At 50.6% G+C, this 27,516-nt stretch overlaps 6 protein-coding genes and 5 pseudogenes across 6 annotated transcripts; 6 read left to right on the top strand and 5 right to left on the bottom strand.

The window, feature by feature from the left end:
- Positions 1-1,881: 1,881 nt before the first annotated feature.
- Positions 1,882-3,246, top strand: SAPIO_CDS3754 (Rta1 domain protein; the record flags this gene model as incomplete). The annotated part of the gene is made up of 2 exons (XM_016786485.1): positions 1,882-2,072; positions 2,130-3,246. 2 exons carry the CDS (start codon positions 1,882-1,884, stop codon positions 3,244-3,246), a joined length of 1,308 nt encoding a protein of 435 aa, XP_016643828.1.
- A 579-nt stretch (positions 3,247-3,825) lies between these two features.
- On the bottom strand, positions 3,826-4,518 carry SAPIO_CDS3753 (annotated as a pseudogene; the record flags this gene model as incomplete).
- A 512-nt stretch (positions 4,519-5,030) lies between these two features.
- On the top strand, positions 5,031-5,861 carry SAPIO_CDS3752 (annotated as a pseudogene; the record flags this gene model as incomplete).
- Positions 5,862-6,145: 284 nt separating this feature from the next.
- On the bottom strand, positions 6,146-6,782 carry SAPIO_CDS3751 (uncharacterized protein; the record flags this gene model as incomplete). The annotated part of the gene is made up of 2 exons (XM_016786484.1): positions 6,146-6,455; positions 6,526-6,782. 2 exons carry the CDS (start codon positions 6,780-6,782, stop codon positions 6,146-6,148), a joined length of 567 nt encoding a protein of 188 aa, XP_016643827.1.
- Positions 6,783-9,065: 2,283 nt separating this feature from the next.
- Positions 9,066-11,494, top strand: SAPIO_CDS3750 (uncharacterized protein; the record flags this gene model as incomplete). The annotated part of the gene is made up of 5 exons (XM_016786483.1): positions 9,066-9,123; positions 9,203-9,278; positions 9,366-10,525; positions 10,582-11,405; positions 11,456-11,494. 5 exons carry the CDS (start codon positions 9,066-9,068, stop codon positions 11,492-11,494), a joined length of 2,157 nt encoding a protein of 718 aa, XP_016643826.1.
- A 1,394-nt stretch (positions 11,495-12,888) lies between these two features.
- SAPIO_CDS3749 lies at positions 12,889-14,484 on the top strand (annotated as a pseudogene; the record flags this gene model as incomplete).
- Positions 14,485-14,866: 382 nt separating this feature from the next.
- On the top strand, positions 14,867-16,807 carry SAPIO_CDS3748 (Uncharacterized protein; the record flags this gene model as incomplete). Its single annotated transcript, XM_016786482.1, has 2 exons — positions 14,867-16,320; positions 16,378-16,807. 2 exons carry the CDS (start codon positions 14,867-14,869, stop codon positions 16,805-16,807), a joined length of 1,884 nt encoding a protein of 627 aa, XP_016643825.1.
- A 383-nt stretch (positions 16,808-17,190) lies between these two features.
- SAPIO_CDS3747 (uncharacterized protein) lies at positions 17,191-19,307 on the bottom strand (the record flags this gene model as incomplete). Its single annotated transcript, XM_016786481.1, has 5 exons — positions 17,191-17,262; positions 17,337-18,055; positions 18,117-18,327; positions 18,410-18,904; positions 18,957-19,307. 5 exons carry the CDS (start codon positions 19,305-19,307, stop codon positions 17,191-17,193), a joined length of 1,848 nt encoding a protein of 615 aa, XP_016643824.1.
- Positions 19,308-20,008: 701 nt separating this feature from the next.
- Positions 20,009-20,560, bottom strand: SAPIO_CDS3746 (annotated as a pseudogene; the record flags this gene model as incomplete).
- A 1,184-nt stretch (positions 20,561-21,744) lies between these two features.
- Positions 21,745-22,104, bottom strand: SAPIO_CDS3745 (annotated as a pseudogene; the record flags this gene model as incomplete).
- Positions 22,105-23,744: 1,640 nt separating this feature from the next.
- SAPIO_CDS3744 (uncharacterized protein) lies at positions 23,745-24,849 on the top strand (the record flags this gene model as incomplete). Its single annotated transcript, XM_016786480.1, has 2 exons — positions 23,745-24,083; positions 24,268-24,849. The coding sequence occupies 2 exons, from the start codon at positions 23,745-23,747 to the stop codon at positions 24,847-24,849; spliced, it is 921 nt and encodes a 306-aa protein (XP_016643823.1).
- Positions 24,850-27,516: the final 2,667 nt, after the last annotated feature.

Here is a 27,516-nt window from a genome sequence, read left to right as displayed (position 1 = left end):
GCCCGTTGTCTCTGCAAATATCACCGGTCCCGGAGTTACAGCACATGCTCGCTTCGGTGGAGTTTTTGCATGGTTGGTAGTTGTGATCCGGAGCATCCTTGGCCTTATTCCTGTCAACACCGTTGGGCAGGTAGCACTCCGCGACGATGCATGGTGTTATGGATGCCAACAGGAGGAAGGCGCTGAGCACGACCATGGAGGGCAATCGATGGCGCGAAGCCCGGGTTTGTCGAGATTGAGATGGAATTTTCGTCAGGGATAGGGGTCGGATGAGGAGAAGGATCCGATCCTTACCCTGCGCTTGGTGAGAAAGGTATTTTATACGATACGAGTGGTGGAAATGAACGCCACCACACGACATGAGGGTAAGCGCCCCCAGTTATCCAGGAACCAATCGCGTGCAGGCTGCTAGCATCGTAAGCCACGATGTCAGATTCACCGCCCCATGAAGAGTTATTAATGTTTGTGTTCGTGTTTCGTAGCGTTAGTGCGCGACAATCAGCAAGCGGAAAACGCCGATGGCTATCTTGCATCTATGTCCTACGGCGAAGGGTGTGTACCTCGGAAATGCGGATGAACCCAGGGCGATTTCTATGCATGAACGAAACAATGCTAGGGCCTTGTCCCAACGGGCCATGGAGAGGGATTGGGTCTGACACTTCAGTATGAGACGGGGTTCAGCTGACAGAGCTCGAAGGGAGACAAACACTGCCGTCATCTTGCAGCTATATATACCTAAATGAGGCCACGATCGTTCATCCGTGACTGTGCTCGACCTACATTTTCAGTGATGCTTACATCTAGGTACAATGGGCCTAATTCCGCCTCAATGTGGAGAGGCCAATAGTTCTGCTCATCCGACTCGATGAGCACCAGACTGCTGACACGTGTATTTATCCGGTGAGATGTGCATATTAAACTACTATTTTCGAACTGGCTTTGCCCCCGCCTCACTTTGTACATTGTCGATTTCGCCTGGGCGGCGAGCGATGGCCCTCCTGCCCTTCTCGATGTGAACAGTAGCTCTCAATGCCCCCGGACCGCCATTACCATCTCCGTGCTCCTCGAAGCAACTCTGGCCAAACTACCATCTCTGAATATGTAAGCTAGCTCGACTAGCACACAGGAGCCGAGGGGTTGCTATATGGAGTTCTTCTTTGGTGAGTCTATTCGTATTTGAGGCATCCACGAATATTTCCTCGACACATATTAATTTTTACTAATAGGTTTCAACGATCAATCTAGACTCCATGACGTTGTAGCCACTAATATCGTACTCTAGCGTAGCCATAATCTCCATGACGGAGAAAATCTAACACCTCACTCGGAAGAGTAGCGACTCCATAGAAACTTCCCTCTATCTGCTTCTTTGAATCCGTGAAGCCCGAGTAAGTTATATTGTCTCAATTACTATCATGCTCATTGTTCGCAGATCTTTTCGATGAGATCGGGCCGAACGCCCCATCGATGAGTTCCGGAATCCAGAGAATGATCCAGTGAATTGATTTTAATGTCTTGCCTGGTGGGACACCTTCGTTCCAGGAATGGCAGATTCACCCGGGCACGAAGACCATGATGGCGTTGCGAGTTGACTCCAGTGGCTCGGCGAAAGGGATCAATGATGTCTCAGCCCTACGAAGCAAGTCCCCACGTTACCATAGGCCAAAATTTGGAGGCCTGGCGTGGCGATAGCGCCTGTGGCACTTGAAATATTAGGTAGGAATTCTGGGCAATCAGCAACAGGAAATTGAGGGGTAATAAAATAGGGGTCCAGTCATGGTGGACATTTGTGACAAAGGGAACCATTTCTTCCGCACAAATTACCGCTCCCGTTCTCTCACATCTTAATCTCTAGCATACAGAGTGATATCGGCCGCCGTCATGAGTGCTAAGGAATTCCTCGCGAAGGTCAAAAGTGGGCAGATCCCAGTTGACTGCCATGATCAGCTGTTGCGGATAGCATTCATCTATATGGATGAAGCGTTGTGCGCAGACGAAGGAGTGTTCGACGTGGTGAATCAACTCCACGCCCGCGGGTGGTCATTTGGGCAGGGAAATTTGAAGTTCAATCGGTATGATTTCCAAGCAGATTTTACTATTGCGAAGGAAGACTAACGTGATAATCGAAGTACTCTAGATATATTTTACCCAGCCCAGATAGCAGCCGGCATCTACCGCTCTTCTGATAATCTCGACGACGAAACCCCCTCATTTGATGACTTTGACGCATTCTACGCCCAGCACTATCAGTTACTTCACGAGGATGCGTGGAGAGAGTACTACTCAGAGACTTTCCTAGCAGCATCAGCTCGTTTCTACCGCCTCCCTGACTTGCAAGACCTACCAGACGCAAGTGACGGACTTAGGCAGCCACGGCAAAAAGGCATCGGTCACTTCAACAAACTTCCCCGCTGGGCACAAAACGTCTCGCTGACTTACGCGAGGCAACCAACACTCCCTAGAGCAACCATCATTGAGATAGGCCTCTCCACCCTCCAGCAGATCATCTTACGCTTACGGCAAGACTATCCAAGTGTTCAACCTTACTCTGAGACTCAAGCCCACTTCTGGCTTAATCAGATGGGTATAAAGCCGGGTCGCCGCGCTAGGCTGGCTTGGTGGGGCCCCAACATATTTGGTATTCATGTCGGGACAGGATTCTATGATACGTGGAGGTGGGAGGCGTACTACTCGCCGAAATTATGGGACTCGATGGAAGCGCGAATTGCACCTCTCGAGCCGGATTTAGACGGGACGCGTCGGAGCGAGGTACAGTGGTCTGGGTGGCCTGATGGTGGGTTGAGTGCGGAGGTGTGGATGAGAGGGTGGGAACCAGAGCTGGGCAGTGAGGAGGAGATTGAGTTCTTGGCTGCCGTTGCAGTGAAAGAAACAGAGGGTGTCGATATGAGCAATTTGAACTATGAAATACGATCGCATATGCTTTTGGGGGTGATGCGTGTTGCGTTTGAGAGTGAGCGAGAAAAGCATTTGGAGAATCTGAAGCAGAGGATAATTGAGGCAGGAAGGGTTGATGAGGATAAGGCTGAGCAGTGGGTTCAAGAGGCTTTGAAGGTCATGGAGCCGTATGTGCAGAAGTGGGATGCATGGCCTGCTGCTGAGGATCGGAGCGAATTGCTACGGCACATCCTCGTGGAGAATGGGCAGCTTTTTGGACGATGGAAGCTTGCAAAGGGTTCCAAGGAGTTTTATTTCGAGCTGAAAGCACCCAGGGCATATTGTTCGTAAATAGTACGAAGTACTAATGCCTCTGCAATACCCGGGCCAATGACGAAGACAATGGTATGTGTAAATTGTGCTAACATACATTCAGGTACATATTAAATAGACTATTCTTGATATATCTTCGTTTGATTCATTAGCCTGACTTCACATAGGCTTTACGAAAAGCATCACTGACCTCCAAGTTCCGAACCCATCATCCTCTCCTCTCCTCTCCCCTCAACTATGCACAGGTACCAAAGGCCGACTGACATCCCGTCCCGCAGTACGCGTTAGTAGAACCCAAAATCCATACTCTGAGCAATAGTTGCCGAAGCCAGATCCAGCGTAAGTCGCACCAAATGATCGCTGTTTGCGCTGCAGGCGCTGTCCGTGGAGACCGGACCACTGGGATTACAAGTACCAAAACCTGTCTGGCAGCCCGTGCCGCAATACTCGCTCGTAATCTTGTGAGGAGAGATAATAATAATATTAATACAGTATCGAAGTTTCGCATAATCTCTTTTTTGTCCATTGGCCTTCGTATTAATCACTCAACAGATCCTTTCACGTTGCACGTATAATTGCCAATCTCCTAAACCTGCGTCATGCTGCATTGACGAGAAGGCCAAGTCCCATGCCCACTAGCGCAAGCGATTCTAAAGTCTGACCGCGGCGAGAAATGGCCTCGTTAGTACTTGCTGGAGAGCGAGCAGGAGGTGTCGTAGAAGTCAATTTGGTTTCGGTGTCGGGGTGCGCCTGAAGATAGCATTCGGCATGGGCCAAAGCGATCTTGAGCCACTCGTGCTGGGCCGGATCGGGTTCTGCCCAAGCAGCAGGACAGCTAGTTGACAAGACTGAAATGGTTGCCCTCTTAGCCGTCCAGAATGACACGGCCTCTAAGACATATGTCGAGTAGCTAGCCATAATGTCTGCAGGCGCGGCAGTCGTGAAACCACACCACGATTTCGGGTCTGAGACTGTGCAGGAGAACAAGTCGAGCCCAGTTGCCGTAGCCCTACATGGCTTGGCCACTTCGGCACCATAGGAATTAATGCCTTCCAGGACTTTCCCAGTAGGCTTGGGGACGTCGAAATACTGGCTGATGTTCTCCGTTACACATTGCCAAGGGTCGGGCGACAGTGTGCTAGCTGGTGGCTCAGGCGTTGCGCCTGCCTGTCTCTCTTCGAGCAACCTGGGCACCCGAGTTACAGGCGGTAAGTCAGGTAGAAACCAGGACGGTATTTCGGCCGCCGCTGCGAGGGTGACAAAGCCACCAAGGAATACCTTGAGGTGCATATTTGAGGGGTGGCAATGGAGGCATGGCGGTTGGGAGTGAGACGACTTGGTGAGTTCACAAATTGTGAGGGGACATCCAAAGTGGATGAGGAAGGGTAAGGTGGGAATGAGAATGAAGGAGAAGAAGCGAGGAGTCTTAAAAAAAGGTGAAGAGCGTGTAACATTATTGGGAGTGATTAAGCGAGGGAGATTACGAGCACCCCTTTCATGCTCGGATCTTATGTTGATTTGTGGAGACGGTTACGCAAATAGATGCTTCCTTGGGAAGCTAGTGGAGGCTTGCCGGTTCTGGGCCATTCCGGTTTGGCTCGAGCGACAGTCTGGTTCGATCCTTGGGAACTTTTGCTAACATTGACGGAACGGACCGACCCAGTTAAAATTAGCAGAAAGTGGCGGCGTGGGCACGTTTTACAGCTTGAACCTCGGATACTTAAGGTGTGCAACTCCTCTCCAGTCATCCAGCTCGATTATTATATCTTCCACACCAGTCAGAATACGTGAAGGAGCCCAAGATGCCGGAGCTTGAGGATATTACCTATTCCCGTGCGGACACAATCACCGCTATCGGCGATTTCTACCAGTTCCTCATCGGAATGTACATGAAGGATTCGCAGATCATTTACCCCCCAGAAGAGGGCTGGCCATCGATAATCAATGCCGACCCGGACATTCTCAAATCCTTGGGAAAGTCAGATGAAGTCCTCTCGCTACTCGCGCATCTACCTTACATACGCTGCCCCGGCAACTGGAATGACGATGCAGAGCCTGCCCCTGGCTGTCGATTTGCAGAGTGGCAAGATCTTATTGCCAAACTTTGCAGCCCTACAAGGTCCACCACTGGCGACCAGGTACGCATCATGACCGAGGGTGCTGCATTCGCCGAGATAGCTCCAGCACATGTATTTAGCCTTACCTGCGGCGACCGCGAGAATCCCGTTATGGTGCTGGATACAAAGCTTGGCATTATCCACTGGGAGGATTGTCCACACGAGATTGAAAGGGGATACTACCAAGAATCAGTTGAATACGAGTCGGATGAAGATGTGCCAGAGGAAGAGGCAGACTGGCGCCAGGGAGCAATGGCGTGGGCTATCCCTGACTTCTTCGAGATCTTCAAGGACGAATTTAGGAAACTAAACTGGATTCCGATCAGCCACCACACCGTGTGGAACGCCTCGGATCCCGAGGGTCCGGGTGAAGCCGGGATGGTGCCCATGCTGCGTGAGATCTATCGTCAACACCACTGGCCCGACCTTGCTTCGTACCGCAAATCCGAATGCCTGGAGGCTGTGCAGAAGGCTATGAAGGAGAAATATCCTGATTTTGCTTGTGTTCGAGGATGATTAGGTACAACCTATTTCTATGGCTTCTGTCCCGAGTGCTTGTCTAGTGAGTAGGAGTCATCACGCGTGACGTCCGATTCGGTAGCCAGGGTAGTTTTAGGGATTCATTCCTGTAAAGCTGTCATCGCGCGATTCAACAAGTGCGGCTAAGGTTTAATACCAGTCACAAGCAGTCAGGTTTTTCGACTTATATTTACATAAATTGTAGTACTTCTGGTATATATCTTGACCTAGCCTTGACACAAAATCCATTACTAGTATATGGCATCTAATTATAGTTCCTCCTATTCGGCCTCTCCGTTGGCAGGCGCCCCATTTTCCCTTTCGAAGACACCGCCTTCCGCCACTGAGAGCCCAGCCTCCGCTTCGCGAAGCGCGCGGAGCAACGTCCTCCTACGTTCGATCTTTTTCGCCGAGACAAACGTTTGACCCGGAGCCCACCAATACAATGGGTATCGGCGACGACCCAGATTGTTGATAATAAGGGTCCAGCCGAGCATGATCAACGATGAAGCCAGAACGGTAGGAAGATAAAGCCACGAGAGGGCGACTATTTCCACTTGAACTGCCGCGTTAAGACCAATCGCGCCGGCTCTAGGAATAGAGAAACGCAAAGAGTCAGTCCTTGCACCACACATTAACCAAGGGGTGGAAGCTCACTTACGGTGGGTGGACTGCACCGATAGCCAACTGCCCCAGGGCTGCTGTGGCCATACAAAGGGCTCCATTCACGAATGTGTTGCCGTGAAAGCTCGTGTTATCGAGGAATCCTTGATACTGTGGGTTCATCGTCCAAAGCCTCGTGATCGCCGTGCCGATTAAAGCAGATACAAAATGGCCCAGAATGAAGTTGCGGGGCTGAGCTAGTGGCGATTCGATGGCGGCTAAGAGGAGCACAGCTGATGCTCCGAACGAAGTCATGATGATTGGCGCCCCATAGACATCGCGAAATACTGTGCTAGTTGACATGATGGCCTCGATGAGTAGGATGCCGCCGAAGCAGCCGATCCATGCGAATATCCATACCTCGAGACGCATTGGCAAGAGCACGAGCCATGAGAAAGGGGGGAAGTGTAAGGGCTGGTAGGGAGGACTATCCTCTGTCGGAGGGCGATAACCGATGAAACGTGAAACAAAGACAGGCAAATTAGCCCTATAATCTCTTCGGAGCTTCAAGTGATCAAGGTGGAAGGATAATTGCTTTGACATGATCGGTGGAAGGGGAAGGGGGAAGGTCGTTGGGCCCGTTTTAGCCTAGATATTCATATCATACCCCAATGTGACACGGATTGTAATTGGCTTCTGGAAAAGCGAAGGCTGTAAGGTGGATCGCATTTATACCAAGTCTCAGGTTAAGATACCTTTTGTTAGTATATCTGCTTGGCGAAGTGTCATAACTCGGTCCGCTAAGGCCACCCAATCTGCATGATTCAAGACATATTTCGAGAATCTAGTTTGGGTGTATTCTTCATCGAGAGCGCCATACGTATGGTAACTGGCTATCCGAGACAACACTTTCAACTAATGAAGTTACTCCGTCAACCCGGTAAAATCGGATACCGGGTGGAGCGGGTGAGTCCAAGTCGAAACGAATTCTGATGAGGATGATGTCATCTCGATTCTCACACCTTGAATCGGCAGCGGTAGTAAAGCAAAAGATGCCCCCGCAGGGCCGGCGGAGAACCGTTACATGAGAAGATGAATTAAGGTTATTTCGGCAGCTGTCTTGCCGTGGTATTCAAATCTCAGAACTGAATAGTACTCGCGTCCTTCAACCCAACCAAGTAATCCTCTCGGTAGCGTCAAACAACATCTACAACTGTCCATCCTCTCCTTCGGCATTATGGCTACCACTGCCAAATTAACAAACCGATAGCAGTTACCGCTTGAACCTGCAACCACCTGTGAAAAGTGGATAAACCTAATCTTGTTCCCGATCCTGATTCTCCAGGGGTGCTCGCAGTGCCGGTGGCGGTTGGGATTGGCCAGGCAGGCGTAGGTCTGAATGTCAAGACGAGGGTAGGCGCCTCCCCTCCTGTAATGGGCGCCGTAGCTAGTGACTGGTTTCGCGAAGATTGTTGAGCAAGAACGGAGCTGGGTATGGGAGCGACGGTGAGGCTGAGCTTGGTGCACGATTCCAAGTAGAGCGTAAACCTTGTAGATGCTATACCGTAAAAGAGCCGACAGTCTTCGCAACTAGCCAAGAAGTCAGAGTCAAGAACCGTGTCGTAGACTATATTAAATTGAAGGCAAAAGCGAAGAAGGGTGAGCTTACGAGTCGGACACAGCGACGACACCTGCGGTGCATTTACACGAGGCTTCTGCATCGGTGCCGTGTGCCTTCCTTTCTATGTCGCAAGCGCTATTCATGTCCATAGCGACCGAGCAAATACCGCCTCGGCCAAAGCAAAATTGAAGGCCCTGGTCGGGGCTTGCGAGTAAAGTTGTTGTTGCCTCCGACTGGCTTGCATTTCCATCTTGAGCGAGGACGATCTTGGTGAAAGTTCCAAAGATAAGCAAGATTGCGAGGGTGAAGCGGGTGAGAATTCTTGTCATCTTTTGCTTTTCTTCTTGGTTCTCCTTTGTTTCCCTTTTTTTTTTATTATCAGTTTATTAAATTTTTTTGGACAACAAAAGGAGCGGTGGACGATGTCGAAAATATCGCGGCCCTTTGGGTCTGGAGAGTTGGAGGCGAATAACATACAAAGGCAAAGCCTTCGACGAGTCTCTGGGGGTCGTTGAATTTGACTCGATCTCATTTCGCAAAGCCTTCCCGAAATTGACTCTACCCTCCTCGATATGCAGATCCCACCCAGGTCCATGGATCTAGGCCAACCAAGCCTATCAGGCTGTCGCATTTAATGTCCCTCTGCCAGTCTCAGTGATGCCACACAGTTCTTGGCATGCATGTCACTCGAGTCCTAATTCGCTGCGGGATAATATTTCTGCCGTCTGACTGCCGTGTTGCCCTTGCACTTCTGCGCGATGTGTCTCACCAGCTGTTGAGCACTCCATGTACAGACATCTGTGTATTAGCAGGTTTGCATGAGGCGTTTTTTAATGGTGGCGGTCCCCGAGTCCCGGATCCAAGGCGGAAAATGAAAGGACTAGAGAAGTCGTTTATCTTCTCGCTCCCCAAAGGGACAGTCGTTCCCTCCCAAATCGCCTTGATCTTCGACTGAAGCTGGGGCATTTTCGATCGCGATGGCAGAACTCACCGTCGGTTACGCCGCTGGCATAATTGCCTTTGGGGTCGTAGTAGGTATGTACGGCGAGACTTCCGAATATTGACGAATATTGAACGGTTGAGATTTATTGGCCGAGAGCTAACTTCTATCCAGCGCAGCTCTTGTTACCGACAGCGCTGTCGTTATTCCTGGTCGGGGTCCTACGCGACCAAGAATCGGCAGCATCATGGTGAGTACAGTTTTTTATTTCTTAGCAGACTGGACTGAATTGTCATAAGAACGGGCTTGTAAACTAACGGCAGGTACTAATGGCTAGGACTGCGGCCGGAAAGGTTCTTCAGTCGTCGTACTGGCCAACAATCTTGAGGTCAGACGCGACGCATAACCATGGCGTCAGGAAACCGATAATGTTCGCAGTACTTGCTATCCCCCTTATAGCGATTCTGACCGCCGTTGCCGGTGTCGTCACTCCTCTTGGACTTTACGACGACTTGATGGCATATAAAGAGGTTGTCGGGAGTTTCGAGTACGTCTCGGACCCGAGCGTGTACTTTGATGGGACGAGCCCGCGGAAAAATCTACCATTTTCTAGGACCTGTATGTTCATGGCCAACACCGGGGTTTGTCCTTTTACCGATGATAGTGTTGTCTACAGCAGAAACAGCTCAACAATCAGCTTCGATTTTCCCAACGGCGTCCACACAGATATTCCCTTGGTCCTGCGAGAGGTCTATTCAAGTGGGACAAAGATGGCCACGACGGTCTCCAACTTTTTCGACATTGAGTGGCGGCAACTTACAATGAGGACTCAGGAGGTACTGAATAACGGCACCGAGTACCCCGTGGGAATTTTTCGCCAACTGGACAGCATACTTCTCTGGGATTCTTACAAAGCGGTTGAGGGACTGGTTGTTAACGGAAAGGAGGGTGGCATCGGCTTCCGCAACCACACCATCCCGACCGGCCTCGCAAGAGGTGCAAGCTGGAAGGAAGATCTGCTTTTCGTCGAGCCAGTCACGGCCTGTGTTGATACCAATCTCACATTTGATTTCACCATTTCGTCGGCGATCACCTTCAACACGAGCAACTTCATAGACTTTCGGTTAACCGATCGTGGTGGGTTCGTCAACTTGGTTCATGAGTATCCCTACTACGACCTCTCCAATCCACAGAAGAACCCGGATGTTTGGGGTCGAGCATACAAGGCGGCGGTGATCAACAATTTTTACACCATGCTCTACCTCAACGTTACGAGCCCATCAAATGAGACCCTGGGTACGAAGGCCTTCGCGTACGTGAATTCGGAGCTCGGCAAATCTTTCGACCTACCAGCACCCACTTCACTCTCTTTTGACTCCCTCGGTATAGATATATCTATTCGCTACGGTGACTATCTCTTTGATTCACTTAAACCTGCCTCTGACAACTACCCCAATCCATGGAATATCACTGCGGATGACTACTTCGATTATATCCGTAAGTGATAGTCTAAATTTTCCTTGGGTGTGGCGGTATTTCTAACTTATCCGTAGCACTGATTTGCGCGGGTGCCGGATCGGGAGATATTGCGAACATTACCAACATCCACGTGGCATGCGGCTTAATGAGAGGGATTCCCATTCGCACCGATGGCGGACCAAAGGCCATATTCGAAGATAACAGCACGTGGTCTATGCCGTTGTATTCATGCGCAACGGCCTCACGAGCCAGCATTAAAACAGTCGACTTTTCCGTCACAGGTGCTGGTGGACTGGACTCTCTACAAGTAAATTCTATCGATCCGAAGGAATATGCAAGCGAAGACGACTACCCGATATGGGGAACCGAGGACTCAGGCTTGCGAATGACCGAGATCCCGATGATCTGGGGCATCTTATCGCCCGAGTACACGGGGTATCCGAACGTCTCGACCATTAAGCAGCCGTCGTTCTACCTTCCTGGATACGCGAGCAATGGCATACAGCGATCCTCCTTCACAAGGTCGCCTGTTGTCCTGTATCAGAACCTGCCAGGCCACGACTTCGCCGTCGACGTGGGAAACACGGTCTACGGCAGCGGCATTAGCGGCCTCGGGGACAGCTGGCCCATTGACGTTCTCGGCAGAGGCAATCTTGGTGTTTTCGCCCGGTGGTCCGATTTATTGAGAAATTCCAATGCCAACACTATTATTGATTTGATATGGACTGATCTTGCCGCATCTGCTGTCGTGGGAACGAAAGGCACCCTGGGACCCGGGAATAACGCCGCTGAAGCCGCCGAAGCACCGGTAATCATGATCCAGCCAATAGTTAGACGGGTGAGGTACCACCTGCCTTTCGGCATCCCAGCTTTCATCCTCTTGCTCGCCGTTATTCTGGTATGCGGCATGTCGCTACTTACCCTCCTCACGCACCGTTCTATATTCAGCCTTCTGCGCTTGCGGATCCAGCAGCTCTCTATCGGTAGGGTATTTACAACTATACTATACCCGGACCGTAGCAGCTTCACTATGTCACCGAAGGAGTGGAGTCAGGCTGTCGGGAAGAGAACTGTAACGTTGGACGGAATAGGACCCAGCATGGGGCATAACAATACCCAAGCCTACGTTGTGGTGGATGAGAAAGCAGTCACGCAGAGTACTCCCCTAAATTCTAGCATTCAGGGAGACTCCAACCATGGTTGATTTTCTTCCAGAGCACCCCGAACAGGCCTCGTGGTCTCACAGATTCGTATATAGTGTAACTTAATTAATGTCCTACTACATCGTCGAAGTGCGCCTTGTCACGCAAGCCCCATCGAGCCACACCGGCCATGCGGACTCATTCTATTGCTGCCGTCTTCGAGTAATTCAGCACATGCCGTGGATGAACATCATATTTACTTATTCAAGTAGTTACCACGACACAGCCATATTCTGGGTCCTGCTCATGGATTCTCTAATGGAATTAAAGCGATTTGGATGGGGATCTACATGAGACTATCCTGCGAGCGATACCAGGCTCACTCATTCTGGGATGGAAGACGGTGTGCCGGTTCCGCCAGAGGCGGCAGATAAACGGGAACTGGATCTTCCTGCGCCCTCTAAAATATCAATGATAAATGTAGTCTGCGAATCCCCAGAATCAAGATGAAAATCACGACGTACAATGCCGAGGAAGCCTTCAGAATTTCATGTATATACAATTCCGGTAAGTGATCATTCTGGGAACATCATGAACATCTAATGCAGAGGCGTCCCTGCCAAGAAAATAGCCAGCTGTGATAAATATTTAATTATAAATATAAAAACTTCGATAAAAAAGGCAGATATCCAGACGACTTTCCCCTCTTATCTTTGACTTATCATGCAGGCTAGGCCATACCGTATTCGGCCCCAAACACCATGGTGGGTGTGCCAAGGTGTGGTGTGCTGTTCCTCCGAGAATCTCGTCATCCATCCATGATGTGGTGTAACGACCACCACCAGAGAGATGGACGTGCACTTGGGGTAAAGCCCATCAGGCCGCCAGCCAACAAGATAAAGACTTTACAAGTATCATTTTCTCCCAGATGTTATTGATTGGCAGCGGTCGGACCTACGAAATATGATAAAATGCCTCACGATGATCTCGCTCGCCGTCTTGGAATGTGATGTCTATGGCGCCATGTTAGTGGATAGCGCACCATGGCGATCTATTTCCCTCTTGAGTCTGAAGGAGGCATGGGATTAATACTATATCATACCTTATATCCAGCTGGTTGGGTGACGAGCTGACTTCCATGACAAGTGTTGTTGGAAGATAAGGCACCCCACACTCTACTCTAATTCAGATACGATAGAATATCAGCTTTGAGCACCCCAGACTTTTGAAGGAGATAACATGACGGTCGACGCGAAGCCGGTTGATGCTCTGGTTGTCGGTGGTGGTTTTGGAGGCATACGGATTGTTGACCTGTTCAAGAACAAGCTCGGCCTTGAAAACGTCGTTGCCATCGAGAAGGGCAGTGACCTTGGAGGCACTTGGTACTGGAATCAGTACCCAGGTGCCCAGACCGACACGGAGAGCTGGGTTTATCGGTTCTCCGACGATCGAGATCCGCCCAAGTGGAACACACGCTACCTCAAGGCGGGGGAGCTCCAGGAGCAGATTGTCGAAACAGCCAAGAAGACTGGTGTTTATGACAACTTTATCTTCAATAACGAAGTGACCTCTGCACGTTACGATGATGCAACCAAGCGTTGGGATATTGCAACCGACAAGGGGCTCCAATTCACTGCGAAGTATTTCATTACCGCTCTCGGAATCTTGACCAATCCGTATATTCCTGATTTCCCCGGCATCGATTCATTTCAGGGCACTTCCTTCCACTCTGCAAGGTGGCCCAAGGGCCTTGACGTCAGCGGGAAACGTGTCGGCGTCATAGGAACTGGTCCCTCCGGTAGCCAGATCGCGGGGACCATCCACCCGCTCGTCAAGCAACTCACTGTCTTCCAGCAGCGCGCCCAATATATCGTGCCGGTCAACAACCGACCCGTTGGAGAAGACGAGAAGGAGGAAATCTTGAAAAACTACGACTCCATCTGGGATACGGTATTCAACTCCCTCTTCGCCATGGGGTTCGTCGAGAGCAAGAAGTCAGCTCTCGAGGTATCGGAAGAAGAACGCCGAGAGGTGTACGAGCGAATCTGGAACAAGGGTGGCGGCTTCCGCTTCTTCTTCGAGACGTTCTCCGACCTCGCGACTAGCCTGGAGGCAAACGAGACGGCTGCGGCTTTCGTACGAAGCAAGATCGCCGAAATCGTGAAGGACCCGGAGACGGCAAAGCTCCTTCAGCCCAAGGGGCCGTATGGAGGGAGACCCCTCTGCACACATGGCTACTACGAGGCTTTCAATGAGCCCAACGTGTCACTCGTGGACATTGCCGACAACCCGATCGCGAAGATTACGCCATCCGGCTTGGAGCTCAAGGACGGGCAGTCATTCGAGTTTGACATTATTGTCTACGCGACAGGGTTCGACGGCGTTGACGGGGCCTACCGCAACATCGACATCAGAGGTAGCGAGGGCGTCCGGCTGGTGGACGCGTGGAAAGGTGGATCGAACGCCCTTTACGGGGTCAGCGTGGCGGCGTTTCCTAATTTCTTCACGGTGACAGGACCAGGCGGCCCGTTTGCTAATATGCTGCCATCCATCGAGCTGCAGGCTGGGTTCATTGGGCGGCTCGTTGAGGAGGGACGGGCGCGGGGTCAAGAGTCGATTGAGGCCGAACCTGAGGCCCAGGCTCGCTGGGCCGAGACAGTACAAGCTATCTCCAAGCAGACAGTGTTCGACAAGGTCAAATCGTGGATCCAGAACGACAATGTCGAGGGCAAGAAGAAGTACAGCGCCTTCTTCCTCGCTGGGCTACACAATTACATTGATAAGCTTAGGGAGGAGACTGATGCTAAATACCCGTCCTTTGTATTTCACACTTGAGTCTCGGATGGTCTCGAGATGGTAGCGACGAAAGTCGTATTTGGCAGTTATTCGATATTTTATGATAATGCAAGCTTAAGATTGTTGCTGGCAGGACATATTGGACATACAAATAAACCAATAGTTGATTAGTCAGCAACATCGCGGTTTACCTGGACAACGCAAACTCGCGACTTTGTCAGGGAGAAAGAAGCCCCACAGCGAGCGCTTCCCAACCTCGTACCACCCACCATCGGGATCTCCTCTTTTGTCGTAGCTCCCCCCTGAACCGATCCTTTTTTAGCTCACGTCTTGTTGCCTCATGGGACTTGAATACCATCCCGATCAAAGATTCACGCCGACAGACCAAAATCCTTAACCCGTCATTGCACCATTTCCCATCATGGACATGTTGCAGCTTGATATGCTGTTTAGCGCAAATGGCACCCCTTTAACGGCCCCTCTACAGGAGGCTGCCAAACAACGCGGGAATATCCCAGGCGATATCGAGAACTTGTTTCACTTTCCGGGCCATCCTGACGGGAAGGTCCGTCTGTGGGTCGTTGACCGCATCTTGGAACCCCAAACCGTTGCGCATTTCCTGGAGTTTCTCGGGATGGGCCTCCTGCCTGCGAACCGTGCACGACCTACTGGAGAGGAAGTTGGGAATCTGATGAAGCCATACTCTGCCTGGGCCCCTGCTCCATTCAATCAAATTACACGACCTGCAGTCGAGTCGATCATGATTCGGATTGGCTCTTTTGAAGATCCAAGGCGGCTAGTATGTATCGCCAAGGAACTTCATGCGATGAAATCTCGGATATGGGAAGGGATCCTGCCGTTGTCTGAGAGACGCTGGAAAGACTTGAACCTGGATGATCCGGAATACTTCCACATTGCTTGCCGCTATATTGCCTCAGTCATCAATGTGTTCCATTACCTCAATCATAGTGGAGTGAGCCGCGCCTTACGAGAGACCTTTAATCTGATATCGGACCACCTGAAAGAGGCTGAGCAAGCATTGAATGCAGCACGGAGACTAGCTTCCGCGGACGGTACATACCAGCGCGTGTCCTTGACAGATTTATGGTACGAATTTATGAGAGCCCACTACGACGACATCTGCTCGAGGGCTCATCATTGGGTCATCGAACACATTCAACGTCTTCGTGCCCCGATTCTGGAACAGCTCGCCAACTACCAACCCGAATACGACTACGACCTGACACAATGGGCTCTGGCTGACGCTCTTCACGATCTGGCCGAAAATGCCTCCCAAGCCGATTCTACAATATTTATACCCACAAACGGGTACAAGGGAAATCCACAGCCTGCCTCCGCGTCCGAGAACGACCCAGGCGACCCTATTCCTGGGTTTCTCGTCGAGCCTATTGTCTGGTCTCCGAGTCTTTACCGACGGAGGAACACTTACAACGCCCGTGTCAGATTTCTTTCCCGCCTAGAGATGTATTCAGATCCTCATTATTTAGCACCTTACCTGAGGGAACCAGACTATGTTTCATCTGATGTAATAATTACAGCGCGCAGCCAGGTCATAGCCCAGGCCAGGGCACGACAAGAACTCCGTGGTGAAGAGCCGCCTCCGGGCCTTGACCCTTGGGTTACTCTGATTCGACGTCACGTCCATAATCGCCCGAACTGTGGTTACGTGGTCTATCGACTCAGTCATAGCAACCCTGAAAAATGGGACGACTTCAAAGCAAAGTTCGAAGCAGATATCTCGAACTGGGGCCAAGAAATCTCCGACATCGACGACGTTCGTGAAGTTTGCGAGCTTCATTGGCTGGATGGAAAGGATTTGGAGATCAAGGATGGTGACATCGAAGCGGCGAGGAAGTAAGTCTTATTCGAAGCCTGTTCTTTCTTGCTCCGCAAACTGACAGTTGCCTCTAGGCACTTCAACACATATGTCAAGTCTGAGGATGTCTCCAACAAAGTTCACAAAGACGTCTTGCTTGTTATCGACGATTATGTTATAAAATCGTACCTTGATCAAGCCGAAGCCAACCTCGGGTTTGTTCTTGCAGTAGAGGCGGAATATGAACCGTCGGAGGACAACGAAGAGTCACCCGGGTATTCGGGAACATTGCGCGTTCTCGGTAGTCTTTTGTGGGATGACCTTGGAGCTATGCTGGTCACTCAGGGACCGCATCTTGTTGACCTTTGGCCGCTTGCAATGGCCCACCCTAACTCCATTTACATGGGCCCTAGGCTCACCCAGGTCCTTCGGTTCACATCTTTGGCGGAAACGACGCGGTGGCAACTGGCGAACGCCCTGTTCCCCTCTCTAGTGCAGTACAGGATTTCCACGAATCAACGATGATGACTTCTGTGTAGGATACAGTCCGGGCCAAGGGAAAAAAAAATGGTAATGGTAGGGAGAACTGTTTGTTATGGTTTCGAATACGGGAAGGCTCCTTAATAGGGCATTATCAATAAAAGCAGTGGTGAATTGATTTGATGTCTCCTACTAGGACAGGGGACGGAGCATTTCAATATTCGATAGCAAGCAAGCATCACACCCAATACCTAGGGAAGGACAGACTAGTAAGAAACAAAACTAGTTCGCACTTCTGATTTGAAAGTCTCTAGTTCCCGAAGCGTCGACCAACAATTCAAATACGGATACCTCGTGGATTAAGCCTCAGCCAAGGTACTCGATAGACGCGCCCCTTTCTTGGAAATAGATATTGCGGTAAGATGGTCCTACTTTTTGGACTCCGATTCTAGTCCCCTAATTAGATCCGCAGCTCGTTCAGCAACCGCGTATGCAGTTGACTAGATTTATGTTAGCCAAAATACTTTACGTGTGGAAAGGACAAAAAGAAAAGGAAAAGGACAGAGAAACGCACCTGAGACGCATGAGCTCCAGGAATTATCGGCCACGAGGAAGCATCAACGACTCTCACTCCACGAACCCCTTTTACCCTCAGCTTGTTGTCGAGCACAGTCCCCAACGGTACGGAACAACACCCATGTGCCGCTCCAGGTGACATATTCTGCCTGATAAATTCCACAAGTTCCTCTTCTTCCTGGACTTCCAGCCCCGGGCTTGTCTCGATGGGCTCAAGTGGTGCCATCTCCCGTGAACCAAAGATCTTCCGAGTCATACGCAATGACCCCAGTACGTTCTCCAAGTCGAGAGGGTGAGTGAAAGTGCGGTGATTGATCGCCGGTGTGTCCCAAATGTCGGTCGATGTCGCCTCGATAAAGCCCCGCGAAAGGGGTTTCACAAGTATGTTACGCTGCCCGAGGCTGGTCTTTTCGTCGACTGCCTGGTTGCTTGTGGCCATGCTAGCGAGAATGAGTTTGTGTTGGCGTACATATGCCTCTGCGGTCGATTCGTCGACATCAGGGCGGAGGTATTTTCTCGGGTCCTGGCACTTGAATCGTGAGAGGAGAGATTTGGTCTTGTCTCCGTGAAGCATGGAGACTGAGAATAGGACCATGTTATTGTCTCCAGTTACGGTATAGTAACCCGTGTTATTGGTAATGTATTGGTCGTACTGGTCGTCAAGCCAGGTCTTGTTCGTTTTCTCGTTCCACATTCGCTCGTCAAATGTCAATGAAACTATGTGAAGCAATCTTTGTTAGCTATGGTCATCGACGTCCGTTGGAAGCGATCAACTAACGGTTGTACCCGAGGGTGAGAGTTCCGTGGTCTTGGAAGTTCTCACCCACGGGGATATCAGCGATGGACGTGATGTTGAGGGCTTCAGAGACTTTCTTTGGTCCAACGCCCGAGATTTGAAGCAGCTGGGGCGACTTGACAGCTCCACTTGCAACTATAACTTCTTTCGTAACTCCCGCAAACTTCGTCGGGGAGTCTGGATCTTCCGCATACTAGGAGGGCTTGAGTTAGGACACTAGCTCTTCTTGCAGTTGCCATTACTCGAGAATGGCAGGGCCAAGTATTACACATTACCTCGACGCCGACTGCCGTCGTCCCTTCAAACACAATCCGCGTTACTGCATGTCCAGCCAAGAAATGAAGATTCGGGCGGTCCTTGACAGGATCGTAGAACTCCCTCTTGCTATAGCTCCTGGTGTAATCGTCGGCGCGTATCGAGACTGGGTACCAAATACTTCCCACGTTATCGCCGCTACCCTGTTCATCTTTCAGTGGGATTCCCAATCCCTTATGCGCTGCGATTTTGTAGACGGTACTCGGGAAGAACTGCGGTGGGAACGTCGTGCTGAGAGGCCCGTCCTGACCGTGGACATCCATATCCCACGTCACGTTCCCCTGGCTACGATACGACTCGATAGGGGGAGTGAACGTTTCAGACTTTTTGAAGTAGTGAAGCATGCTGTCCCAGCCCCAGCCCTCATCGTCCAAGTAACGCGCCCAGTCGTCATAATCACGCCTGCTCCCGCGGGCAAAGAGCTTTCCGTTCACGGCAGAGCCTCCCCCGGCGACCTCAAGATCGTAATGTTAGCATCCATTCAATGTGATGTCGAGGGCGGCTCACCTTGGCAATGCGCATGTTTTGTGTTCTTCCATCAACCCCATCAATTGGGACCGTAGTCACATTGGGCCACGTGTAAACACTTCGACTAGGATCGAGTCGCTCATAAGTTGGGGCGACGAGCAGATCGTCAAACTCTTCTTTGCCGTCAAGGATTGGCCCGGCCTCGATCACCAGTACCGATTTGTCGCCATCTTCAGACAGGCGACCTGCAACAACACACCCACTCGTGCCTCCACCAACAACGACGTAATCGTATTCCTCATATGCAGCCTCGTCAACGATCACAGCATGGACTAGAGCCTCTAGGCATGCTAGGATCGACAGCAGTCTAAGGATGGTTGTCGATAACATATTGACACTAAGTCCTGAGAGGTGGGAAGATGGTTATTTCCGGGGACCATATCACATTGAGTAGGGAAGAGGTGATTAGAATATTTGTGAATACGTCCTCATTAGCAATCGAGGCCCTTTTTGTTCCTGGCTAAATCCATAGCCGTCGGTCCAACATAAGCTTAATATATTGGAGTCTTGCGGGGTAGCTACTCGTTCTCTCCACTTGGGTGGTTTATTTTTAGCCCGCTATTGGACTTGCGCAGCTTTCCATGGAAGAAGAAGGATCAAATGAATAGCTGACATGGTGGCTTGAGTATATGAAATATTCCGTTTCTAGCTCTGGCTACGGCATGTCTTAATGCATTGGCCGCGGGCGGCTTCCCAACACCTGGGGGAGTATGCGACTTGCAACGCGGGGCGTGTTGAGTATGAGGTTCTCTACTATCGCTGTCAGACGGATCGGATAGTAATGAGACTAGGACCTAGCTGGCCGAGACTCCTGGATTAAAAGGAAAACTGCCGGCGGGGCTTCCTGCCGGCATTATTGTACGGCTGGTGAAGAATACCCAAGCCATTCCCAAACTCGGCTGCAGCCCAGTCAAAATTATTTTGTAGAGGCTATCTTCCCCGGCCCACAACTAGACAGGGTGTTGAATATCTAGACGCATTGATGTTGTATGGGGAGTAATCTAGCCTCTGGTCGACTTCCCGACTTTTCTCTAGCTGTAGGGAGCAGAGGCGCATGAGCAAGCGAATTTGAGTTTTTGCCTCAGTTTTTCTTGCCGGTTCTCACGGATGGTGAGGACGTCGAGATACGTGATGGTGATCTCCTCGCCCTTTTTGATTTGTCGCAAGGCGTGGATTGTGTGCCGTTTGATGTCATCGTTCCAAGCTTTCTGGGCATTGTTGTCGCAGTAGTGGTTGATTTGGCAGGCATATCGAAAAATTCCCCAGCCGCTCTCACCGTCATCAATAGGGAGGCCGTTGGTTTGAAAAACACCGCAGAATCGCGAGACGTCGTCATCATCGTCATCCGGGTAAATGTTGTGCATAGAGAGGTCAGCTTGTGGGTCATCTTTTGTAAGCTTCCCAACTTGTTTGTCGATGATCTCTCTCAGTTTTGGGAGAGTAAGAGGTTCTGGCGCTCTGATGATTGGCACTTCGGAGAGGATTCGCGTCCCTCTAGGGATGACCCGCGTGGTCACAAGCCCCTTGCTTTTTCCAGGAATATCCTCGAGAGCGTACATGGCATCAGCAGTTGGGCTGACCATGTCCACGAATTGCTCGATTTAATTTTGAACTGGGGGGAAGATGACGAACCCCGCATTCCCAGATGGAAGGCAACAAGTGATGGTAAAGAGCGGCAAAGGTCGAGAGACAGGTCGACCTGCGGCGTCGAATGGGTGTGCTGCCTACAACACACTCGGCAATAGAATTGGCCGTCGAAGGATGACTGACGGCATCTGAATATCCTCTTTGCCCTCACCCGCCAGCCAGCAACCGCGAGATTTCCCCAAGATTTCAGTTCAATCAACACTCAAAACCGCAGGTTTCAATGTTGAGATCGTTGGTCGCATTTGCGTTTCTCCTTGGGCAAGGAATCCCGTTATGATATCCTCGAATCTTTGGGGACACTCTGGAGTTCATATTTTCCCAAGTCAATAACTCCATGATATTAGCTTTACGTTTTAACTTTCAAGCTGATCTCTGTGCTGATTGCTTAGACGTTTCCGCGAAGCCAGTTGCAGACTTGCGAATCCCTGAATAGCACATTAAATTTACCACAAAACAATATTATTTGTTGTCTCAGAGCGATGCAGTAATTCAGGCAGAATCGATAAGCTGCAGCACACACACAATGACGAGGGCTATAATGTACAGCGATGGCGTCATATGTACGACCGCCGTTGAGGGTGGCATACCTTCCCCAGCGCGAAGGCAGACAAGTGAATTCCGTGCTGCTGTCCAAATGTGTAGATCGTCCTTGCTGTGATTTAAGAACGTTGGGTTGAGATCCTTATTCCAGCCCCAGATAACTTGCATTCCCCAGACCTGAGTACTGATTGTATTGAAAGTCGCCCTGTGAAGTCCACTTTGGGGGTGGGACTCAGAGGAGTACCGCAACACATTTGGGTCCCATGGCGTGAGATTACCACCTGTGAGCCCGATATCCTCGTGTTAGCTCCCTGCATGTTACTCTTTAGGGACTCGCAAACTGGGGAACATCATCTCACCTGTGACGTGGTGCTCGGACTCGATTTGGCCGTCGCAGCTCTCCGCTAATTTGAACTTGTGGCACGGGGAACTTGCTATGCCGTTTTCCTAGTCGAAAGATGATGTGGCAGCATCTGTGAGATTTGCCCTGCACTCGAATGACAACAGAGAAAAGCACGTCTCATCGTTTTTGTTGATCCTGGCTGCCTTTCTTGACGCGGAGGAAGTTCAAGCGCAGGTATCATTGGTCTAAATGATCCCCGGTATCCGGAGACGCGTATCCAACCGGGTTGAGGTAGAGAGCCGTGCCAGCCTGGAAGAGCGCCGGATCTTTAGTCGGCACATCCGAGGCGCCGCGTATTTCGGCCGACCACTCATTTTCGGCGCCCTCCCATGATAACCACGGAAACTTATGCCTAGTGTCGTAGCCAATTCGTAATTCGTAGCGTAATTCGTAGCTGGCTGCTGCGCCTGGGTACTCCATTGCTTTATCCCATGTCGGCTGGTCGATCTCGTAGATGTCGCCCGGAGAGACCACTCTCGCTGCGAGACTACGGACGACTAGCACTACGATGGCGACGAGAACGTATCTGGATGTCATTGTAGTCATTGTAGGGAGCATAGTCAAAACTTTGACAGTTGGGTCGGAGAGAATACGATGTAGGCTCAGAGTCATATTGTCCGAGGCCAAAGATTGATAACTTGCTTTCGCTGGGCACTGCCTCTCGATCCTGTGCGGGGTGTAGAGCAGCCACATGCGGCGCCATGATCGTGGCTCGGACGAAAGCGTCGACTCTGTGACCAGGGGTCCGAAAGTCGTAATAATACAAAGTTCCCCATGGGTCATTGGTAGTGAATATCACTCCGTGTGTCTTCATTATTTGACAACATGATTCTGCTCGTTGACGTACATGGGAACTGAGAGCATTAGTTAGGATAGGATGGAACAAGTCAACTCAGACAAAGCGATGTAAAATGGCGTCATGTAATCTCCAAGTGAGAAATCTCCTATTTTGGAGATAGTTTCATAGACAAATGTTCGCCGTGTAACCTTGCCAAGCCAAGCTGTTTATGATCTAGTGCGGCTAATACTGAACCAGCTGTCGGATCACGTCTCACGTTCCTCTACATCACCTTAGTCATTTGGTAATATAACCCCATGTCTAGATCGAGCTCATCTATGGAGTATTTTACTCTTTAAAGTTCAGGCCAGGGCTCTACCCTAACACCGGCCAATTGCGAAAATCGTGGATCTTTCAGACCAAGCCTGAGTGATCCTAGGATATGTATCTGACCGTCCTCTTGCTCAAAAGATTAGCTGGGTGCATGTCAGTATTAAAGAGGCTATTCTTCCACGGATTGGATATATGACCTAGCAGTACTTCGTACACCTATTTCTTTTGGCTGTCCCGTCGCGTTCCACCGGGACAGCAGGTCATTGGTTAATCCTTGATATCCTTACCCATACCATAAGCTTAATTCCACCTCGGTAAACCGTTAAATCGACAAAATTGAGACGGCGTTTCTTCTAGCCATACGCACATTGCTGCATATTTGGGACAGATTGTTGCCATGTTGAGGCATTCATCAAAACAGTCGCCAGAAGGAGGTGGGAGAGGACGGGTAAGCTGAACAGGGGTTCACTCATAGCAACCACACTAATTCATTCTCACGATGGCGCCAGTGCCTCCCAAATTTGCGCTGGGATTTGGATCACGTGGCAGCGCGAGCACTAGTCTGGACTCGTTACCGACGCTTTGGTCCGTCCGTGACCAAATCCTCCCCCTTAATTTTACATGTGTGCAAATGAAGTTATCGTCATATTGCGCGAATTTGTGTTTGTCCTGGTTGGGATTTATTGGATTTTAGCGTCATGCTTCACGCCGCGACGCCGACTGATTTCACACAGTCTTGAGGGGTCTCCCAACCTTTGTCGGCGAGCAACTGTGCCGCCTTTTACGTAGAGTGAGTGGAATCTACCGAGGCGGGCCTCAATATCCTTCTCTCCGGCAATAGTTCGGGTTCTGGACGTTCCTCTAGACATATGTCGCGTCCTGCCCAGGTAGATTCTTCACTCCTTTGCTACTTACGAAGTACTCGAAGTCGACCCACATGCCCTCCACCCCCATCGAGGGCAACATTATTGAGTGTCCAGGAAACTCTTTCGCGATCTGAGTTTCCCTGAGACTTCCCTTCACACTCTCGTCGAAGCACCGCCATATTTGCCTTTCGTTACAGGCAATGCGCTTGCCCCGTCTTCTGGCATATTGTGTCGCTCTCCTCGCCGCGGGCACTTCGGTCACGGCTGCCAACCCGGCGGGTAGTTGCGACGGCCCGAGGGCCGTCGCGGCGCAGCCCGACGAGTGGAATCTTGACAGCGGCACGTGTGGAACCTCTCACCTTCGGAAACGCAAAGATACCTTCTTCCTCCGTATCATGCCCCTCGGTGCCTCCATCACCCAAGGCGAGTTCTCGTCGGATGAGACCGGGTACCGTAAGAGTCTTCGCCAACAACTACGTTTTGATGGCTGGGAGGTGAATATGGCTGGCAGCCGTCATAGCGGATCAATGAGCGACAATGTACGTGCCACAATGAGCGCTCTCGAGTTCCGACTCCAGACACAATCCCATTTGCCCTCCTTTCCGCTCACGTTCCTTCCTCCCTACTCTTGCAGTACTGCCCGGCTAGGGATACGCAGGGGTGTTTTCCTCTGTTATCTGGTTTGTTACCAAACGCTGACCTGAGCCGTTATAAACAAGATAGGATCATGAAGGCTGGCCCGGCTACAGAATCGACCAGGTTTACAACAGAGCCATGGCATCTGTTCCCGCTTTCCTCCCCAATCTCTTTACCATTAACGTCGGGACAAACGATGCTATTCAAAACTATGACGTCGGCTCTGCTGGTGAGCGTATGTTGGCACTACTCAAGTACTTGCGGTCACAAGTACCAGATGCCACTTTCATCCTCTCAACACTCCTACCGCTCAGGTCCCAGCCGAACAACGCACGCTATATCAATACGCAATACCGCTCTCTAGTCACCCGCCTTCGGGGTGAGGGTTGGAAAATCGTGCTTGCCGAGATGGATGATGGCTTTATTACACTAAATGAGCTGCTAGATGGGACTCACCCGAATGATGGTGGATACAGGAAAATGGCCCACCGGTTTTACTTGTCCATTAGTGACGCCATCAAAGCCGGTTACCTTGCCGCTCCGCATTACGCTGGCTTCGATGATTCGGCTTCTGTCGCCACCCCAGCGTGTCACCGGACGATAGGGAGGGTTTGGGGTTCCGCGATGTTGGTGTTCGCCATGTTGTCCTCGGGTAAGTTGTATTTCTAGCACCCCCACACCAACTTTGAAGTCTAGTTTGGTTGAAAGGTATAGAAAATTTAATATTTAGTTAAAAATAAAAATTATATGAAAAATATAAAAAATTATCAATAGAAGTATATATATCATCATTTCGCTCGGATTTTGATAGCTGTAATTGACAACCTCGGTGAACACTTTATTTCAGGCCGTAGTTGCCAGGGCAACCAGGTAAAAACCAAAAAAAAATAGACCTGCTTCCACACGGATTCGAACCATGGATCTTCGCATACCTGAGAACTTACAAGTGCGACGCCTTACCGCTTGGCCATAGAAGCCGGTTGAGTCCGGGATCCTGACTTGCTTCAGTCATGTATTCCACCCTCTTCGTCAACTTCACAAACAGAAGCTGGCGAGTGGCGACTCTCATTGTTCAGACCGCGACCAGGGCCGCTTGTTCAACTCAACCCGCCTCAACTCTAGCGGCTGGCAGGAATTCGACCGCCCGTTCCGATATCAATTTATCGATGGTGCCGAGCTCATAGAGAGGTATGAACCTGGAGGTTATCATCCAATTCAAATCGGTGAGGCGCTCGGTCCCGGGAGCCGGTACCTCGTTATTCACAAACTTGGTTTTGGGGGTTATTCGACCTCGTGGTTAGCGCAAGACAGAGAAAATGATCAAAGACTCGTTGCAATCAAGATTGCTGCGGCAGCCCCTCAAGCCACAAGTAGTATCAACGATGAAGAAAGAATATTACGGCGACTGCAGTCAGCCCAGGTTGACCTCCCAGGGAAGCTCTATGCAACCCGAAAATTGATCGATGGTTTTAGTCTTGACGGACCCAATGGCACTCACAGGTGCCTCGTGATGGAACCTGGGTGTGCGAGTGTTCACGATTCGAGAGAAGCGTCATATTGGTTATTGTTCCAGCCAGAAGTCGCCCGTTCAGTAGCCGCCCAGTTGATCTATGCCGTCCAATTTTTACATTCCCAAAACGTTGTTCATGGAGGTACGTATGCCGCCTTCCTTTCCCACCAAGATCCACCACATTTCATCGACGGAAGAGAGTTGACACAGTTTGTCAGACTTGCATTTGGGGAATGTACTTTTCCGCCTACCTTCATGCATCTCGTCTATTAACCGGGAGCGTCTCTACGAACTCTACGGCGCTCCACGATGCGAGCAAGTGAGGCGGCGTGACCAGACAGACGAGCCTCTCCCTCCCAATGTCCCTCTAATGGCGACCATACCAGTTTGGTTGGGTACCGCGAGCGACAAAGTACCTCTCTCAGAGTCACAAATCGTGCTCACAGACTTCGGCGAGGCTTTAGATCCAACAAAAACTAAGCGGCTCTACAGCAATACTGTACCGACTCACCGGCCTCCCGAAGCCCTGTTTGCCGGGGCAGAAAACCGGCCACTTTCCTTCTCTGCGGATGTTTGGACGCTTGGGTGCACACTCTGGGAGCTCATGGGCCAGTGTCCGCCCTTTATTTCCTCCTACGGCTCGCCAGAGAGTGTTCTTGCTGACCAGATTGGAACTATTGGCCGTGAGAGTCTGCCAAATCAATGGTGGGAGCTGTGGGGCATTGGGCGCAAAGAATATTTCAACGACCAAGGGCAACGGGTCGATGACGACAGTTACCCAGCGAGGACATGGATCCAACGGTTCGAGTATCATATTCAGGAACCAAGACGGGAGAAGGGGATGTCCGAATTTACAGATGATGAGAGAACGGCTTTTCTGCGCATGATAAAGTCCATGCTAGTTTTTGAACCGAGCGAGAGGGCAGGCATGGATGATATAGCCGGCTGTGAGTGGGTGCGACGGTGGGCCAAAGCGGACTACACGAAGATGAGCAATGATGCACAGGAGTAAGAATATCGGACCGACATCGTTTCCCCCCCTTTTCTATGATGAGACTGGGCCAAAACTTCATACCTCTATTTGAAAGCCACCGAAGACGCATTCAAGATGGCTAGAAGCAAACCTGACTGAGTCGGGAAGGGAACTTGAAGAAACAGCTTTGTGGTGCCGCGGGCTGAAAACATCCACGGGTCATTCTAAGACACCCCAGGACAGTGGAAACTCACGAATTTCAACCGAATTCGTCAAGGCATGTGACGAAGCGACGCTAGACCCAGGGAGCAACAAGGTAGCGAACAAAATGGGGGGATTCAAACGGCCAAACAAGGCGGTTCGGAGAGTTTCGGAAGCACAGGAACTCATGGATGTGGCAGTTAAGTGTGTCAGGGAGGGTAACCTCGCTGAACGGCGAATGCTGCAAGTCGTGATTAATCCCTCAGTTTGCCTAAACGTACAACAGCCCAATCTCTGTAGATGGGGGATGCCTATCACAATGGCATCGCGCACACTTCAGCGAACCTAGTAATAAACCCAGATGTTTGCTGATATATCTTTCCAGTTCACTTTCCATAAAAAAGAGTGTCACAATCGACGGCCATAGTATTGAAGAGAAAAGTGACGTATCCTCGTGTCCCTCCCGCCCAAGGGTGATTAAAATGGAAACCTGCAGAGCCCACTCCCTTGCAGATGGTCGCAGGCCGCCGAAGCCAAGTGAGCTGAATACGCACTCTCGATATCGAGAATCACATTGCTCCCCAGACCCTTGAAGTACCTTGATCCCTGTCGTAAATGCCCAGTAAATCACATCAGTCACATCTTTCTTCTA

The sequence above is a fragment of the Scedosporium apiospermum genome (genome assembly GCF_000732125.1).
Source record: "Scedosporium apiospermum strain IHEM 14462 chromosome Unknown SEQ_SAPIO_0089, whole genome shotgun sequence".
NCBI lineage: Eukaryota > Fungi > Ascomycota > Sordariomycetes > Microascales > Microascaceae > Scedosporium > Scedosporium apiospermum.
This window is presented reverse-complemented; position numbering and strand designations above follow the sequence as displayed.